Source organism: Toxoplasma gondii, chromosome XI (genome assembly GCF_000006565.2).
Source record: "Toxoplasma gondii ME49 chromosome XI, whole genome shotgun sequence".
NCBI lineage: Eukaryota > Apicomplexa > Conoidasida > Eucoccidiorida > Sarcocystidae > Toxoplasma > Toxoplasma gondii.
Window position 1 is genome coordinate 379,304 of NC_031479.1, and position 16,482 is coordinate 395,785.

Sequence of the window (16,482 nt, forward strand, 5' to 3'; positions counted from 1 at the left end):
CGTAGTTGTGGCGAAGGGTAGACAATTGGAAGGCGTGCGGAAGCGTGAAAGCAGTTCTGCAGCAATAAAGTTTAGTGAGTGTGGAGTGCGAATGGTACAGTAATGAATTCGAAAACCCACGAGGAGTTTTAACGCAGTGGATCATTGTCCACTGACGTGGCTGCCAAAAGAGAAGGACAGCGACATACCTATGTGGTTGAAGGCCCAGAACAGGGTAGTTTGCTTTTCCGTCGTTCCCGAGAACTCTTGAAATACACCTAAGGAAAGGGAACTATTTCGCGGTGATACTGGACGCACAGGCGAAAGGTCTACTGATACGGCACCGTGAATCCAATGCGCGGGCGCGCTCATCTCTCCGTGCGAGTAGCACCTAACGCTGTTACGGAGACACAGATCAAGTCATCTTTTTCTTGATCACTTCAATTGGCACAGCATTAAGTAAGAATAAACTACGGGATCAATATCGGAAACGTATGTTGGCTTAAATGTTCACCCGCATCCTGCTGAAGATGCCCAGTACTCGATGCGTGTAACAGAAAAGTGAGCCAGTTGGATTGAGGAAACCCAGTCGTTTACTGTGTGATCTAATCTGATGCAGACTCAAAGCAGACCTTGTCCACGCTGTGTGAGGCCTCCGCTCTGCACGTGGGCTCCAAGTGCAGCGTGGTAGCAGGTTACTGTCTCCGCAAGAAACAGACAGAGGCACTGTGGAACGGGCACTAGAGGCAATAGAGACTGCGCAAGATGGGCAGCGACGGGGTCTCCTTCTCTGTATTGTGTTGCCAGGGTACTTGTGCAAGTGAAATCTCCATTTCAGGTATCATGGTAGTTTGAAAAATCGGAGAAGGCCAACAGTTACCTTCCACTTTTGTTGTGTGTGACGTTCCAGGTATCGACGGAGGGCGTCACGACCTCACTCCTCAGCCGTCAGTTGCCACGGACGGGCGCCGAGATAATGGAGAACAGGTCAGGTGGGTTTGCCAGAGTGTTCGTTTCTTTTGCAACACACTTCCGTCCCGCATCACCATGAAAGGTGGTCAACGCAGTAGAAGGGTCAAGAAAAAAGAGTTGGCTGGTGGCCGTTCAATGCGACACCATGGTCAGGGTATTTTGTGTTGCGGCTGTTTTCGGCCTGTTCGGCGCAACTCGTGTGAGTGGAAGCGTCGACAACGGGGGTCTTGATGATCCGAACGCCTCACGCATGGCTATCCAATACTGGCGTGCTTGCCACCGGGGGAGCGGGTCGCTGGTCGAAGACATTAATATTCCTTACGATATTGCGGATCCTCCTGAGCTACCATTCCCTGGTGCCGAGCTTCAGTTTGCTTTAGTCGCTCAGCGCCACGGTACGCGACGATCGCAGTATTTGTGGTCGAAGTCGCCGTACAACAAAGATACTGTGACTGGTCAGTTGTCGATTTAAGGCGCTTACAAGCACCATGTGTCAGGGATTGAAGTCCGTCGCTACTTTCAGATGTACATGCACCACAATTTCCTTGAGCGCGGGGTGAGTCGATGCCGCGACAATGTTCTTCGTGAGGTGTGTGGTTTGCGACCTTGAGCGCGAGTGACAGTCGTTTGGCCTCAAAAGAGAGAACGCTACGCCTTCGGGGTACACACACGGACACACAAACGATACTCTGCGGCGAGAATGTTACGGAAAGGTGAAGCGTAAATGGATTAGAAGCTTCAAAACTTAGCGAGAATTCTTGCTAGTGTACTAGGTTCTGTCTCCCGCCACGCTGCTGAGAAAGAAGAATGCTGGTCACACCTCCCATCAGGATTATCACCCACGACAGAGTGCTCCGCTGCTCTCGATGTTTCCCAAAACAGTTTCACGGAACAGGTGAGATCGTAATTATTGCAGAGTGATTGTGTGTCATCCTTTTGTATGGCGTTTGACGCGTGCGTCTTTGTGAAGTCAGAAAAACAAAGCAGCAGGTTGCGGGTACTTCGTTGGTTTTCCGCTCTGTGAGTGTGAACACCGAACAGTTTTACGATGACACTGGGGGGTCGAGTCGTGTTTCTCTGGGTGACTACAGTGGACACCGCACCGCAACAAGTGAGAACAAGCTACGCGGTAAACACCGAGAAGCGTATGGTGGTTCACCTGTTCAGTCACAGGCTGTTGAAGACTCCATCTACTCGGTGTATATAACGAAAAGATGAGCTAGTTGAATTGAGGACTCTGCTCCTGTACCGGCTACCTACCACCGGGAACGACGAATGTAAACTAAAAGTCGTCCTTCAGCACATTGTGTGAAGCTTCGTCAGGGTGTTGACTCCTGTGGCTCATTCGGATTCGGTTGTCATCATAGTGTGAAACGGATATAATACAAGACTAAGGCGCCGTGATTCGGGTACGGGAAACAGTGAAAACTACACACGGACAAGCTTGTGCAGGAAGATTGACAGGAAAGAAAGAGACGCCCGCCGCGTGTAGGTTGGGCGTTGCAGTGGAAACGCGGATGCACCGGCAGTCAGCAACCGAAACCCCATAGTCTACTCCGGTAGTACCCCGTCCAGGCTACTGGTGGCGAACTGGTTTGGCGCATCTGGAGAGCTGTTACTACGCGTCTGCCTCGTGATGATCCCTATCGTTTACAGACGTCGTCGAGACTGCGTTTCCCACACCTAGACGATGCTTCGGCGCCAGACGCAGTGTTGCTGGGCGACGTGTGTGGGCAGAATGTCTCCCCACGTGGTCGTAGGTGCGCGTATCACGGTGCGAGTTCGTGGGGTGTCTCTATGACGGTGGTTGTCAACCAGTTTTATAATTTTTGCGGTGCGTAGATTCCTGAAGTACGTTGAAGTCGTCCGCCTTTTTTAAAAACATTTTAACCGGCGTTTCTGGACTCCTTGTACTCAGTTCTCGCTAGTGAACTTTCGTTTCACTAAGTATCTATCGAGTCAGTGCAGTAGGGGTTTCCTTCAAGTAGATTGTGTTGTATTCCGGTAACATCTTTGCGTCTCGAGTGCATCGTCTTGAGAGCATCTCTAATTCAACACAGAAAATACCAGCGTGGTTATTTACAGCGGAACAATGGTCAGGGTATTTTGTGTTGCGGCCGTTTTCGGCCTGTTCGGCGCAACTCGTGTGAGTGGAAGCGTCGACAACGGGGGTCTTGATGATCCGAACGCCTCACGCATGTCTACCCAATACTGGCGTGCTTGCCACCGGGGGAGCGGGTCGCTGGTCGAAGACATTAATATTCCTTACGATATTGCGGATCCTCCTGAGCTACCATTCCCTGGTGCCGAGCTTCAGTTTGCTTTAGTCGCTCAGCGCCACGGTACGCGACGATCGCAGTATTTGTGGTCGAAGTCGCCGTATTACAAAGGTACTGCGCCTAGCCAATTGTCGGTTCAAGGTGCTTACGAGCTCCGTGTGTCAGGGATTGAAGTCCGTCACTACCTTCAAAAGTACAAGAAACACAAGCTGCCTAAATTTGGGAGCAACAGGAGCCGCGACAATGTTCTTCGTGAGACGTGTGGTTTCGACCTTGAGCGTGAATGCAAAGCGTTCGGTCTCGAGAAACAGAAGTGCACGTCGTCTTCGTTGGTCAACAGCATACTCAACGAGTTTCCTGCTGATACTATCTACATGCGCGCGGCGCCGCTGCCAAGGACGCAGTGGAGTGCCGTTTTTTTTCTCGAAGGATTCTTCGGTCTCCCGTGGCTTTGTGGTGCGACTGCGACCGAGCTTATCAAGACCCCCACTAACAGAAACTACGAACGGCGTTGTCTGCTTCGCGAGGTTTGCGATGCAGACGCTGAAAAGATTCTGCGTCTGCGCGGAAAGCATCAGGAGACGTGTGCAGCAGTCGAGCTTCCGTGCATCCATGTGCCATTCACCCCTGATGATGGTTTGACAGTTGGTGCAATGTACAATGCTGTGGCGTACAACCAAGGAAATGATCATTTTGTTAAGGTTGAGGGACCTAGGGACTTCCAGCCGGAAGGCCAGCTGAAAGTTGCTGTAGGTATCGCCGAGGAAGTCTACGGAGCTGGTGCTTTCGATAACAGTGGAGGCATGTGGAATGCAGGGGAGATGTGGGTGTCCGAGGCCGGGTCTGGGGATCCCACGCCAATGGTAGACGTGCTCAAATGGGTCGAAAAGAAGAAGCGGTACTGCAAGGAAAGTGGTGAGTGCGATCCGTTATCTGTTCCGACCTACAAATCGCTTGTCTCTGATTTGACAGAGGCGTTCCGACTTGGCTACAACCAGCTCTATGGATCAGGTGGATTCGCTAAGTTTGTTGCGTCTCCATATCTCCTGTTGTTCAACTCGTTGGCCCGAGGAGTAGCATTCGGTCGACAGGAGGATATGCGAGACCTGCGTCTGATGCTGGGGGTGATGAGCGATTTCGATTCAGTGGGTTTGAGCGACGAAGCCGTCCTTAAGGCATCTCTCCAAAGGATAAACTTGTTTGTTCTCTCACTTCACGACTTCGTGATTGTGTCCACCTTGAGTGCCCTCGGTATTTATAATGGTGAACTGTCGCCATTCGCTTGCCGTTTTTTGCTGGAGTTGGTGAAGGCTCCAGGTGGTGATGCCAAAGATGTTGCTCCCAGTGGAAAAGTCTTCAATGTTGAAGATGGCCTGAATCCTGGTGGTAACGTTCAGTATCCAAGGAATGGATACCACGTGCGTGTCTTATATGGCAAACCAGGGAAGCAGATGGAGGCTCTAGTGTTACCGTGGTGCCAAAACAAAACAGTTTGTCCGCTCAATGATTTTTTGAACTTCACTTACGGTTTGTTGAAGTCGAAGAGCTTTCTGGATGTGACTGATGTTTATCGCACCAAGCTTCGCGAGGCTGCAAAGCGTCTTGTGTAGTGCTTTGGGGAAGGTGATTGTCGTCGCGTTTTGTGCTGTGGTGTCCTTCCCGTTACATGGTACACGGACCAACAGAAGTCGATATAACCGTTGTATTTCCTCTGTGTCGGAGGTTCATCACAGAAGTAGATGTCCATCATCAGTATAGGGTGCCATAGCCCATTTTTTATGCATTTCCAGCATCAGCCTGGTTTAAAGGGGCGTTAGTCCAGCCCAGTTTTTTTGCAGTAATGCTATTACATTCTGATCGTTTTTTTTTCATACCATCCCTGGTATCCGGTTTTTGGTTCGTGTGGGTTTTGCCTCTCGTTCCCGCCTTCGTGGTCCGCTGCCTGCGGCTCGTGCGTCAAATCTGTACAGCGGAGCGTTAACGTTGTGTTCGCGGTGTTTGTCGTCGATTGATTATGGAGAACGTGGATGTTCCGTGCATGTACAGTTTTTAAGGCGTTCAACAGTGTTTTTCCAAATACAGCCTTCGGTTGTGTTTTCTCAGTGGCACCGAACACCCATGCAGGCTGCCGATGGCGGATCATTCGGCAAGAGCCGAATAACATCCATTTCTAACACTCTCTGCGACAGTGGAGGAAATTGGTCACCGGTATCCAACTTGATGCGGTGTCGGCCTATTACAAGATGCGTGGGCGTCCCGGTTCGACTTCGGCGTTGACTACTGCGTAGTTGTAAAGCAGGTGTAATGAGATTTGACTCGAATTGTTAGGACACACTAGGATGGCACACGTGAACGCGAGATTTTTCTCCAGGAAGTTTTGCAATTGTAATGCGTGGAGCAGCAATTTTCGTCTTTCAGGGCTACCCTCTGCTGAACCCTCGTCAAGAGTGCAGCTTAAAACGGATGGAGGTGATGCCGTCGGTTTCGTAGACAGCAACCGAATAGTATGTTTCTTTCCGGTGTGCCCGTAACAATGATATTACAGAGAGGTGAACTTTCAAAACTGCGGTACTGTAGTGCTAGGATGTGTTCAACGATCTTGATCCAGTGTGGGCTTTTAGAGGAAGCTCTTTGTGGTCATGCTCACGTGAGGAGGTCGTTGCTAACCAGATTGTTTTGCAAAGGGCGTTAAACGAGACAACTAGAACATCTATTGGCAAATTTCTAGTTGCCGTCACGTCATAACGAGGGCACGGGCACGTAGAAGCGGAAGTCGGTAAAAGGCTGACGGACGCTTTTGGTCTTTCGTCAACGGACTTCTAGAACACAGAGGATGAAGGTAGCAGGGAAAGATGTCTGCAATGGACAACAGGGTCAGAGTGTCTCGAACTCTAAGCTAGCGCAACCCTTGATAAAGCCGTGCAGCATCGGTTCCTCCGTTTCTTCTTCTGGGTTGTCTTTCTTGTGTCTTGCTTCACCTCTGTGGAGCCAAACGCATCTCTCGTTTCGGCGGACCTGCCGTCGTCCATCATCTGAAGAGAAGGCTCACCTGCACCCCACAAAGCGGATATCCCAATTTCATGACCCAGGGCATTGCCAGTGGATTCGGCCCCTGAGGCAGTCCGTGAGTTCAGCAGACTCCGAGAGTCGTGTTTCTGGCTATCCACACTTTTCCGGCTCATGCTACTATATGTATTCTCAAACTTGTGTCTCTGGACCAGACACCGAGGCGACCGGACGCCCATTTTTACTGACTCTGCTTTGTTCGAGTGCCGTTCTCCCCCAGTGCTGCTTCTTTTGTAACTACTTTTTCCCGAAAACCGCTCAGTGTGAGAAGCTTTGCAATTTGATCGTGCTGCTGCTACGGATTTGAACAGAGCGCCAGAGGACTTTCCGGAGGAGCATTTTGCCTCGACGCCGTAGTCTTGTGGGGACTCAGACTTCACAGTTTCTGCAGTCATGACTGGCGGGAACGAACCTGATCTGTGCCCGCAAAACCGTAGACTGAACGACCTTCTGGAACAGCTTCTGATAGGTTCACGAGAATCCGACCGCAGACCTCCTGCGGACACAATAGCGCTGGCCGGGGCACTTCGAGAGCGTGCAGCTGGTGCTCGAATCCGCGGAGCAAAGGCTTTTACCATGCGACACCGACCACCGCCCGTGCTTGATGTGGCTGAAGACGGTGTTTGTTCCGATGGCGGCGACGGAGTCTTGTCAATTCTAGTAGTGGAAGAGCGATCACGGTGAGTGGTAGACGCCGATAGTAGAGACTCAAGGGCTCGAATATCTTCTATGTAGTTTGGAGGCAAGAACGGGGCGTAGAGGCGATGGTACCGATGAATTTCCTGAACATATCTCCGCAGTCCCACGTAGGACAGAGAAAACTGTTGGGTTTGCAACAGAGACGTTGGTGAATCCAAAGCCCCAACGTGCTTCATTTCCCAGTTGAAAAGTGACTGTGCATTGCAACATCGATCTCATGCTTACCCCTGGTGTCATCGAGGGCTTCGTGGCAGCGACACCGAGCAGCAAGTGATGCTGACTAACGGGCACCCTCTTTGAGGACGGATCGGGCTTCAAAGGTTTCAGCCTTCTTTCGAAGCTCCCGAAGCGATTCGATTGTTCAGTTAACAGATCCACAGTCGTTTCTGTTCCGTCGCTGACTGCTTCTGTCTTCCTTTCCTCGCAGCTTGACATCCTCAGTGGATCCTGTAGTCCATCTACGGATGTCTCGCCAAGCAGCTCATGAACAGCCGCGAGTTGTGCGGACTTTACAGCGGCATGAATATCCGCTGGTGAGAACTCCCACGACATGGTTTTCTCAAGCTCTTCCAGGGAAACATCATTAGCCAATGTGGTTATGTTCGTAGATACCTTCAAAATCTCCAACCGCTGACTCCTTGTTGTCGGCAGTCCACAGTAACAAACCTGGAGGAACGTGAATGGCGTAACAAATTGCTATTGCAACAGATTATGGAGCAACTAATCTCTATAGCAATCAAGAACTTGTTTTCTCACAGATGACTGATTGCGACGATGGAACTTGGCCATCTATAGCTTGATATTCCCTTCATGCTACAGCGAGCCAACAATCAAATGAAAAGAAAACTCACCTTCTCCAAGCGACCAGGGCGGAGCAAAGCGGGGTCGACTAGATCGGGACGGGAAGTAGTGGCGATCACGTAGACTTCCTGCGTTTAGCGTGAAACGCCCACAGCCATATGCGCACTGACTGTTTTGCCGTCTCCTTGCTTTTAAAATTGAAAACACTTTGAATACCTCTGTAATTCTCCACTCAGCTTCCATGTTTTGCCCAAGAGGACTCCTCTGCCGTATGCCTTTCGTGCGAAGGGACGATCGCGGCGAAGGCAGAGGAGCTCTCTGCGTACCGCATTATTCCGCGAGAGACCTTACTCTACCCGAAGCAACATTGCGGCCGCGACACCATTGGCGACTTATCAAAAGAAAGAAGGAACAAACGGCCCCTCCATTGTCTTACCTGCCGCTCTTCGACTCCGTCCAAGTAGCAAAGAAGCTGGTTTACGACGCGGTCAGTCACACCAGAGCTATCAGCGGCACGTCTGGACATCATTGATGTTCGGGTCACATGAGCACACACCGAACGTGTGGTGATCACATGAGTCGGGTGGACCCGCTGCGGCAAGGTTTTTGCACTCACTTGCAACTCGGACGAAGTGGTTGTGCACCTTGCAGACAACCACAAAACTGAAGTGACGTTGCTAGAGTCTCAGAGTTATCTTTCAGAAAATGCCTGTCACAGCACGCCGTCACCCTCACCGTGAGAAGCAGCAAAACACTAAGCGTCATTCCAATACAAAATGTGGGCTCACACGCGTTCAGTCTTGGAGCCGCTTACTTCGTCGCCAGAGCGTCTATCTCATCAAAGATGACAATGCACGGCTTTGCCTGTTGAGCCTTTGTGAACACTTCTCGAACTGCTGCCTCGCTTGACCCTATATATTTGCTCAGCAATTCGGGTCCCTTTACCCTAAAGGTTAGGAAAAGAACATATGCGAACAAAAAAACGAATCGTTCTGTTCATTTCTTTGAACCACGGAAAAACCTTGGTCTCAACGATTCTAGACAATGAATCCGGTGCGGCAACTTAGCACAAGTGACAGATTTATCTCAGTAGACTGAAACATCGCAGCTGCAATTTATGCAACTGGTCATACACTAGTGCATCCGCGATGTGACAAGTCGGTTGCTGCATGCTCGTTGGCGACGGTAATGAACTTTCACGAAAGCAACAGTTTTGCAAGTAGCTAAACCTCAAGCAACTAAGCATCACCCCGTGGCTTACTCCAAGCATCGCATCTGTTGGTCCCCAACCACAGCCTTCGCTATGAAAGTTTTGCCACAGCCGGGAGGTCCGATCAGCAGAACACCACGATGAATAGACACCCCAGCCCGTCGTAACACTAGCCCGTAAGTGCTCTCCATCTTGAGCATATCAAGAAGATCTTCTTTCACCTGGAAAATGGAGAGAAACGTGGTAAGGCAGCTTTGAATGATAGAGAAGCGCCACTTCACTACTGCCGCGAGCAGCACTGTCCACCGTCATCCTTCTGCCATACACCACACTAAGCATTAAACAAGCATGCACAGTCGTGAAAGCTTTGCTTTTAGGGACACGTTGAGTACAGTGTCGGTCTGACGCCTTAATCACAAGAAGCACCCAACTACAACAGAGAGGTGCTCACCTTGTCCAGGCCTCCAACATTCTGCAGCGTCAAGTTGGTCCTGCCAAAAAAATGTCGGACGACACGTGCTGACGCGGTTTCCCAGAAGCTGGCCTTGGAAACGTACTACGTGTTTAGCATGAGCCCGCTGTTCGGTAAAATGCTGTGTGAAGTGGATACTCTCAAGGAGAAGTACTGGTGCCCGCAGTGCGGCTTTTGTCATCACAAGCGCAGAGCCGCCCAACCTGCACAGCTATGACGTCAGTCGTGGGCCATACAGCAGTGGCTGCCCCGCTACTTGTTTCATGTTATCGTACTAGATATGCTGGATCTCCGCCTATCCGTCCTCCCGTCGAATATAGTTCCAACCCGCTCCTATAGACCATACTTTAGAAAGCCTTTTAGTTGTAGTGCCCGCGGTGTAAAATCCCGGTACGCTCGGTCGACGTGTCTTCGACGCAGCAGCACCCCATTCCTCGGGCTTCTCTTTTCTGGGAAGGGGGACGTCTCCAAGGTGCTATTAGGCCGGGGGGCGCGCCACAGGAGCGTTTGATGTCCCAAAGCTTCAAGTTCCGCACGAGTGCTGCGTTCATTGAGCTCAATAGAGGACTCATATTGTGCCTCCACAATTGCTTGTCGGATTAGAGCCTACGACAAAAACACGGTGACTCGTGTCTTGCCAATGGGAGAAAAGTAAAACATGATGCGTTAGTGGTAGGAGTCCCAGGAAAGCTACTGGCCGTGCGGAAATACAGAAATTTCAGACTTGTTGACGGGTGAATGTTTACATGCAACGGGACCGTCCCGCTCGTAGCTGTATCTTCCGAGCATCAAAACTTGTTTTTAACTCTGGTCTCGAGATGTCATGCACGTCACCCGTGTATCCCGACCACTGACTGTCGTTCCAGAGCAGACTGTTATTCGAAATTCAATGTTGAGACCAGGGACACACGGCTGCCTGCCTCACAGTCTTGACATCGCCTTGTCATTGTGTGAGCAAAAGTGTGCAAGATCTACCACTACGACTCGAGGATTGGTCAATAGTTTATCTAGTTTCACAGCGTTTCCCCAAGGACATGCGTGCCATTGTGAAGATGAATTCGCACAGGCTGCAGCCTGTTGTAGATACCTTGAAATCTGCAAGGGAGAAGCCTTCCATTTTTTGGCTAAGAGCTGCTGTGCTTTCCCACACATCTGCGTGGATCTGAAGAGGTCTCCCAGTTGGAGACCGTGTTGTTGATGTGGAACTCCATTTCCTTCCTGATGCTTTCAAAGGTCCTCCATAGTGCTCGGTATCAACCATATACCAGAGTCGGTCCCTTGCAGTCTCGTCTTCTTGAGTTCGATGGTGGCGTTGTAATTGCAGTCGTAGCAGGTGCCGGAGAACTTCATCTCGCTCCCGGGACGCTGAACAGACGGTCCAATATCGTTGACACACCGTCAGCACATCTATTTGGTACAGGTTGCGCAAAGGCATGACCGTGCATGCATTGCTCTTCTGCGCTTTAGGGGGTGTTAGCATCTCGTAGGGACGCTTCACAACTAGTGAAACCCATCGCCTCGGAAGCACATCCCGGGAAGTAGAGACGTTGCGCCTGCAATAAGGTCTCCGGCATCCCAGGTGATAAGCGGGGCGTAAAAGATATCGGTATTCGTTTCTACGGTAAAAGTGATTAGCAAAGCGGCCACGGTGAAAATAAGTGTTGCGCGATTGAGTAGCCTCCCTCGAGTCCCTTACGACAAAACTGTTTCGGGCTGTCGCTGGGAGGACTTACTTGCAGGGTTCCTCAGCTGTATTTTCTCCCCTCCGAAAAGCTTTGACGTTCGCAAGCTTTGATTCAGTGTCGTCGGGGACTGCGATGTTGCTATAACGACGAACGCTGGCAGAGGATAGATGGCTGCATGTGCGTCCAGGCGGTCAGGTGGAATTCGGCGTTGCCCCAGACTTGACACGATTTGATGATCCATGCCGCAGTAGGATCGAGCTCTACCGTTGAAAAACACGTCAGCAGCAAGTGACGGTAAAAGGTCCGCAAGAAAGTCAGAGAGCTGGATACTCCTCGCGTCCATCAAGGACGGACCAGTCTGGTTATGTGCGTCCACCACCCCGCACAGTGCATCCTGCAGCAAGAATCCGTAGCAGTAAACATGTAGCAAATTCTCTTACGCAGAAGCATAAGGGCTACCAAAAAGCACTTCCGGTTGTTCGCTGGAGAAAGCATTCGCTCCCTGTTAAAAGGGTGACAAGTTCTCACTAGAGATGTGGAGCAGTGAAGACCGTCTGGGCCAGCTGCAGAGGTATTCGAAGCTGTTAGTTGTGTAGATGGGATGAATTCAGGGTCTACACGAGACGCAGAACTGACCAGATCGTCGAGGATGAGGAGAGAAGGGGCGTGAAGAGCACAAGCCACTCCGACGGTAACAAGTAAATCCTTGATGATCGGGAACCGTACAGCCTCTGCTGCGAGAAGCTTGCACCGCACCAGTAGAACTGAATGGCCCAGATAATCGACAGACACATCAAAGAAGCAGCATGCACACCAGATGCATTGTTGAGCATCGCTAGCTGAATACCAGGACAAGAGTGGTGCAACAGCCCCTAGTAGTGTTCACAGCGGGTACCCCCCCCCCACTTTCAGGATGTACGCTAGGAGGCAAAATCCTTAATGAAGATTGCTACAGAAGATCCATGTCCTCTTACGAGGTCCCTAGTCTTTCAGATACTATTAACTGTTGGATTCTTATTGAACATACCGAAGAGGCCGGTAGTCTTGGACAAAAGGTATCCTGCCGTTCGGCAAAGCGCTGACCGCCCTGATCCACTTGGCCCATGCACCTGCATAGGGACGCAAAACAAATACCAGAAAGCCTCTACACCGGTCTTTGCAGGCGGAGGTACAGTAGATGGAAGAGGGCTGATGTTATTGTACAAATCAGGCGTGACTCAGGCCGACGGTGGTCGTAACTAAAATTGCTGGGCTTCCATCATGCTGGCGACAATACTCAGCGAGAGATGTGACGGAACAGCAAAAGGATAATGAATCGTTGACTGCTGTGCTGACCCTGAGAACAGATATTAAAATGAATTGAATAGCTGGAGTCACCTGTCAGACAAACATGCTCCTTATCGAGTTTTTCATGTGGTTTGCGCAACAGAGACATGACCGCAAAAACCCACAAAACCTAGGCATATCGCACCCAGCAACACACATATCTGCCGTATTACCAGCAGAGGAAGAGGTGGCGAGAAGAGACACAGCCTCCGCAGTGCACCATCGAGGGCTGTCGGACCAGGTGAAAACGAGGGCCAGAACGCAGGAACTCCGAGCCGACGCAAAACTGCACCATCACACAGAACAACCAGGCGAGACAGAGATGATATTATCAGTTTGGTAAGACGCCTCCTTGCCAGGAAATGAAATAACGGGTACCTACGGTAGTCAGAGCGTGTGCTTTGTTAACAGAGGACATGTTGGTGGTCGTGCCAAGACCACTTGACCCTCTTCTTTCGGCCCTTGCAAGGTTGTGCAGAGTCATCGTCAAACCACAATAACATCAAAGAGCGTGCCAGGGCAGACATGCATGTGTGGGTTTAGACACGGATAGACACACACAAGCATGCATGAGCCCAGTCTGAGGCGTCGGTATCTACACAATATCCTGAACTACTCTTATTCTTGCTCCTTAGCGCCCAACGAACAGACATGGTACCGGAAGGAGAAGCTCTGGCCTCTGTATGGTCCTACAAGGGCCAGCTAGTAGGTTCGGTAGATTCGTAGTCTTATTCCAGACATGTACTGTTGGTCAGCGGAGACCATCACTGCACCTTGTTACCGTTTCCATTCCGATTCAGAAACTCACCAGCACTCACGAATTCTTCAAGTGCATCGTCGAAGACGTCAAGACAAAAATATCTCGGATTTATGGAAGTCCCATCGTCAGGCGTGGAGCGGGAGGATAATGCGAGAGATTCGAGCATACTGGTTCGCCTCCACCAGTTGTAGTCTACCAGCTCGTCCGTTATCGGTCCTTGACGCTTTAGGATCTCGCCTTTTTTGTGAGTGCATCGCAGCCTCATGTCTCCTAACTCATCGCAAGGCATATTTGCGGGTGCGGCATCAGGAGCTAGATGTTCTACACACTCCAGTTGTATGAGCTGTAAGATCTGTATTGGGTGTCCAACACGTAGTTGTGATTCCTGTGGAGGGCCATACTTAGTGTTTCCGTCTGCATGTGCGTCAATCTGCTTCCCATTTCCGACTTCACTGGTCGTCAAAGCGGAGACCGGTGACTGCGAGCGTAGAAACGCTGGACAGAGCCACCACTGAGATTGTGCAAGGCCGTGCCTTTCGCTGTTGATTACAAGCCAACGACATGGCACCATTCCGAAGTTGTCTGGGACAAAAGTAGAAGAAACGTTGATCTGGGAAGGTGACCTCTGATGATGCTGTTGAATCAATTGTTGCATATTAAACTTTGTAGAGGTGCCTGTACTGCCGATTTTATCCGTTTTTCCAGACGTTGCATTCCTTTTTGCCTCATAATCACGGCTTCGATGCGCCAAGCACCTCGCCACCTCCTTGGCTTCAGCGCCAGAGGAAGCTACGAAGACGTGAATCGGGTCCGCCACATGCATGACCAGGTTCTCTTTTTGCAGCTGCTCCAGTAACCCGGCATCGCATAGAACGTAAGAGGGAGGGTCGGTGGTGGCACTGGGACTGCCTTGGATGGTTACACAGCGTGCCACGGCTGACGCAAACGAACAAAACCCGGGTTCTCTGGGATCCGAGTCAGCGTCTGAGGTTGCTGTGGCGACGACTGGGCCCCACGAGTTCTGGAATTCTCCAGTGCGTGTTATGGAAGGCTCCCTGTAAGCAGACGGTCGCTGCCAGTTTGTCCCCAAATTGGTCCACGCACTCGAAATAACAGGCGGTAAATGATCTGGATTTACCAGGAGAACACGCTTTTCGTTAGTGGACCTTGCAGCGTCCTTTTCATTGCATGAACCTTGCTTCCGGGTTCTTGTGGTACCGGTGAGTCGGCAACTGTTGGATCGGAGGGAATTTTGGGAGGTAATTGAGACAGACTTAAATGACAGCAAGATATCGATATGAATCACTGCCGTCCTGCCGCTGTTGAAAGAAGCACCTCCTGTTTTCCTTTCACAGCTTTGTCCTTGCACGCAGAACGAGTTGTCGATCCCCTTAACATACGCCTGCGCTTGAGGACCATTTCCCGCATGACACTCTTCCTCCATTCCTGAATAGTCCTCCCCGAACGAGTCTGCTGTGACGTTGGTTCCCTCTGGATACAGGGTTTCCACAGGGTCGATAACCACAGAAGTGACAGGGGCTTGATCCCTGGATTGAAATGAGATGGGGTCATTACCCTCAACCCCAAAAGGCTCCGGACGCTCCCGTCGTTTCTTGTACAACGTACTCCGAACGAAGCCCGCGGCGCCGTCGCTAGCCTTCCATTCGGCGTCAGAATCACCGCTTGTCATATTTCTGTTGAGGTAGCTGGTGCTGTCGCTGGAGGAGACTGCTGGGTTATCCTTTGTGTCACGTGGTGCATAAAGGTCCTGCAGTCCTTCGTAAAGAGAAGTGGCCAGGGCAGAGTTTAATCCAAGGCGAACCGCATGCGTGGCTTCCGTTTTAACATAATCTCCTGGCGCCAAATTCTTGGGCATCTTATCAATCGTACCAGCTGCTTGACTTGAATACGCTCCAGGATTTTCTTGTGAAGCTGCTTCAGCGTCTTCATAACGACAATTGAACAAATTTTCGCTTTGAGCATCGTCACCAAATATGCGCCTATTTTGTGTGTCTCCTGGTGACTGGCGCGCACACAGATCAGTGGTGTATGCACACTTTTCCGGGGCTTTGTATTCTGGGTCCATATGGGGTAAGGGGAGACAAACTGGTAGTATCAGACCATCCCACAAAGCAAATGGCGAATGTGCGCCATCTGTTTCTCGGCTTCGATTGTAGCCACAGCAACGCGGTGAGGGGAACTTCGTGACGGGTTCGAAACATAAGCACTTTTGGAATCTCATTGCTTCAATTACAGCCTTCCGTACTCCCGCGCGCCCTCGTTCAGTCTGAAGAAAGGCCAAGATGCTTGCAGTGATGCAAGGCTGTTCTAATTCCTTGTCGCCTGAGCAAGGTGGCAAGTTATCAACCTGGCCTGGATGTTCCTCACCGTGATATTTTAGCCCCATTTTTGTCATTGGTGCTCCGCGTGCTGATGGATATTGGACATGCATATGGCTGGAACTCGGGCATAAAGGAGTGAGGCAGAGTGACTGCGGCAAGGTAGGCAACGAGGTGCATACGGACACGTATGCACGGCTCGCTATGGGGAACTGATATACGCGCCGCAGATATTGTGATATGGCTATAGAACCTGGACCGATGCGGGAATCTGCGAAGGCTCTTACCAAAATTAAACTACCTCCGTCCTTTTGATTCGCATGTTGCTGCTGGGAAGGTCGCGTCGAAACCCAGAGGTAGGCTGCACCAAATTGAGTTCCCTTGTATACGGAAATGCCGGTGTTGGACGAGGAATATCTACAGTTATCTTGGGTGTCATGGAAGAGCTCTTCAGCAAGATACTCTTGTACCCAGGGCTGCTGGCTTCTGAACGCCAGGACGTGACACGGGTGCAACAGGCAACAGAAATCTGCGTCACATCCACAGGATGACGCACTTGTTGTTTTACGTACCGTCCATGCATCCTGATGTGGTTCAAACTGGGGGGGAGCCAATGTATCCGGGGTTAGAATACGTCTGTTAGTGTTGTCGACTTTGTCGTGTCCCGACCCTCGTTCAGTCCTGACTTCTGCATGGTATGGTTCGAACACTGGAACTGGGACAACTCTCAGTAAGAAGATTGGCTGATGCGATTGACTCCCTCTCCCCTCGAACGCACTATAATTGGCACTCGTAATGAATCCGTCAACGGCCCGATGCTTGTTCCGGTCACTCGATGGCGTAACTCTCATCGCTTCTGTTGCATGACCGCCATTAATTTCCCGTCGGTATCCA

General features: G+C 50.8%; 3 protein-coding genes across 3 annotated transcripts; 2 read left to right on the top strand and 1 right to left on the bottom strand.

The window, feature by feature from the left end:
• The first annotated feature begins 192 nt into the window (after window positions 1-192).
• On the top strand, window positions 193-2,047 carry TGME49_308945 (hypothetical protein). The gene is made up of 2 exons (XM_018782550.1): window positions 193-438; window positions 890-2,047. Exon 2 carries the CDS (start codon window positions 1,097-1,099, stop codon window positions 1,421-1,423), a length of 327 nt encoding a protein of 108 aa, XP_018635643.1. The 5' UTR covers window positions 193-438; window positions 890-1,096; the 3' UTR covers window positions 1,424-2,047.
• On the top strand, window positions 1,986-7,325 carry TGME49_308950 (histidine acid phosphatase superfamily protein). The gene has a single exon (XM_002364123.2). It carries the CDS (start codon window positions 3,044-3,046, stop codon window positions 4,838-4,840), a length of 1,797 nt encoding a protein of 598 aa, XP_002364164.1. The 5' UTR covers window positions 1,986-3,043; the 3' UTR covers window positions 4,841-7,325.
• Window positions 6,122-12,973, bottom strand: TGME49_308960 (ATPase, AAA family protein; the record flags this gene model as incomplete). The annotated part of the gene is made up of 13 exons (XM_018782551.1): window positions 6,122-7,078; window positions 7,221-7,661; window positions 7,847-7,924; window positions 8,233-8,314; window positions 8,611-8,742; window positions 9,058-9,227; window positions 9,458-9,497; window positions 9,825-10,084; window positions 10,566-10,843; window positions 11,212-11,557; window positions 11,800-11,927; window positions 12,191-12,272; window positions 12,872-12,973. 13 exons carry the CDS (start codon window positions 12,971-12,973, stop codon window positions 6,122-6,124), a joined length of 3,096 nt encoding a protein of 1,031 aa, XP_018635642.1.
• Between the last annotated feature and the right edge of the window lie 3,509 nt (window positions 12,974-16,482).

What these genes read in the sequence shown, in the direction of transcription:
- TGME49_308945 (XM_018782550.1), top strand. Translation starts at nt 1,097, where the DNA reads ATGGTCAGGGTATTTTGTGTTGCGGCTGTTTTCGGCCTGTTCGGCGCA.
- TGME49_308950 (XM_002364123.2), top strand. Translation starts at nt 3,044, where the DNA reads ATGGTCAGGGTATTTTGTGTTGCGGCCGTTTTCGGCCTGTTCGGCGCA.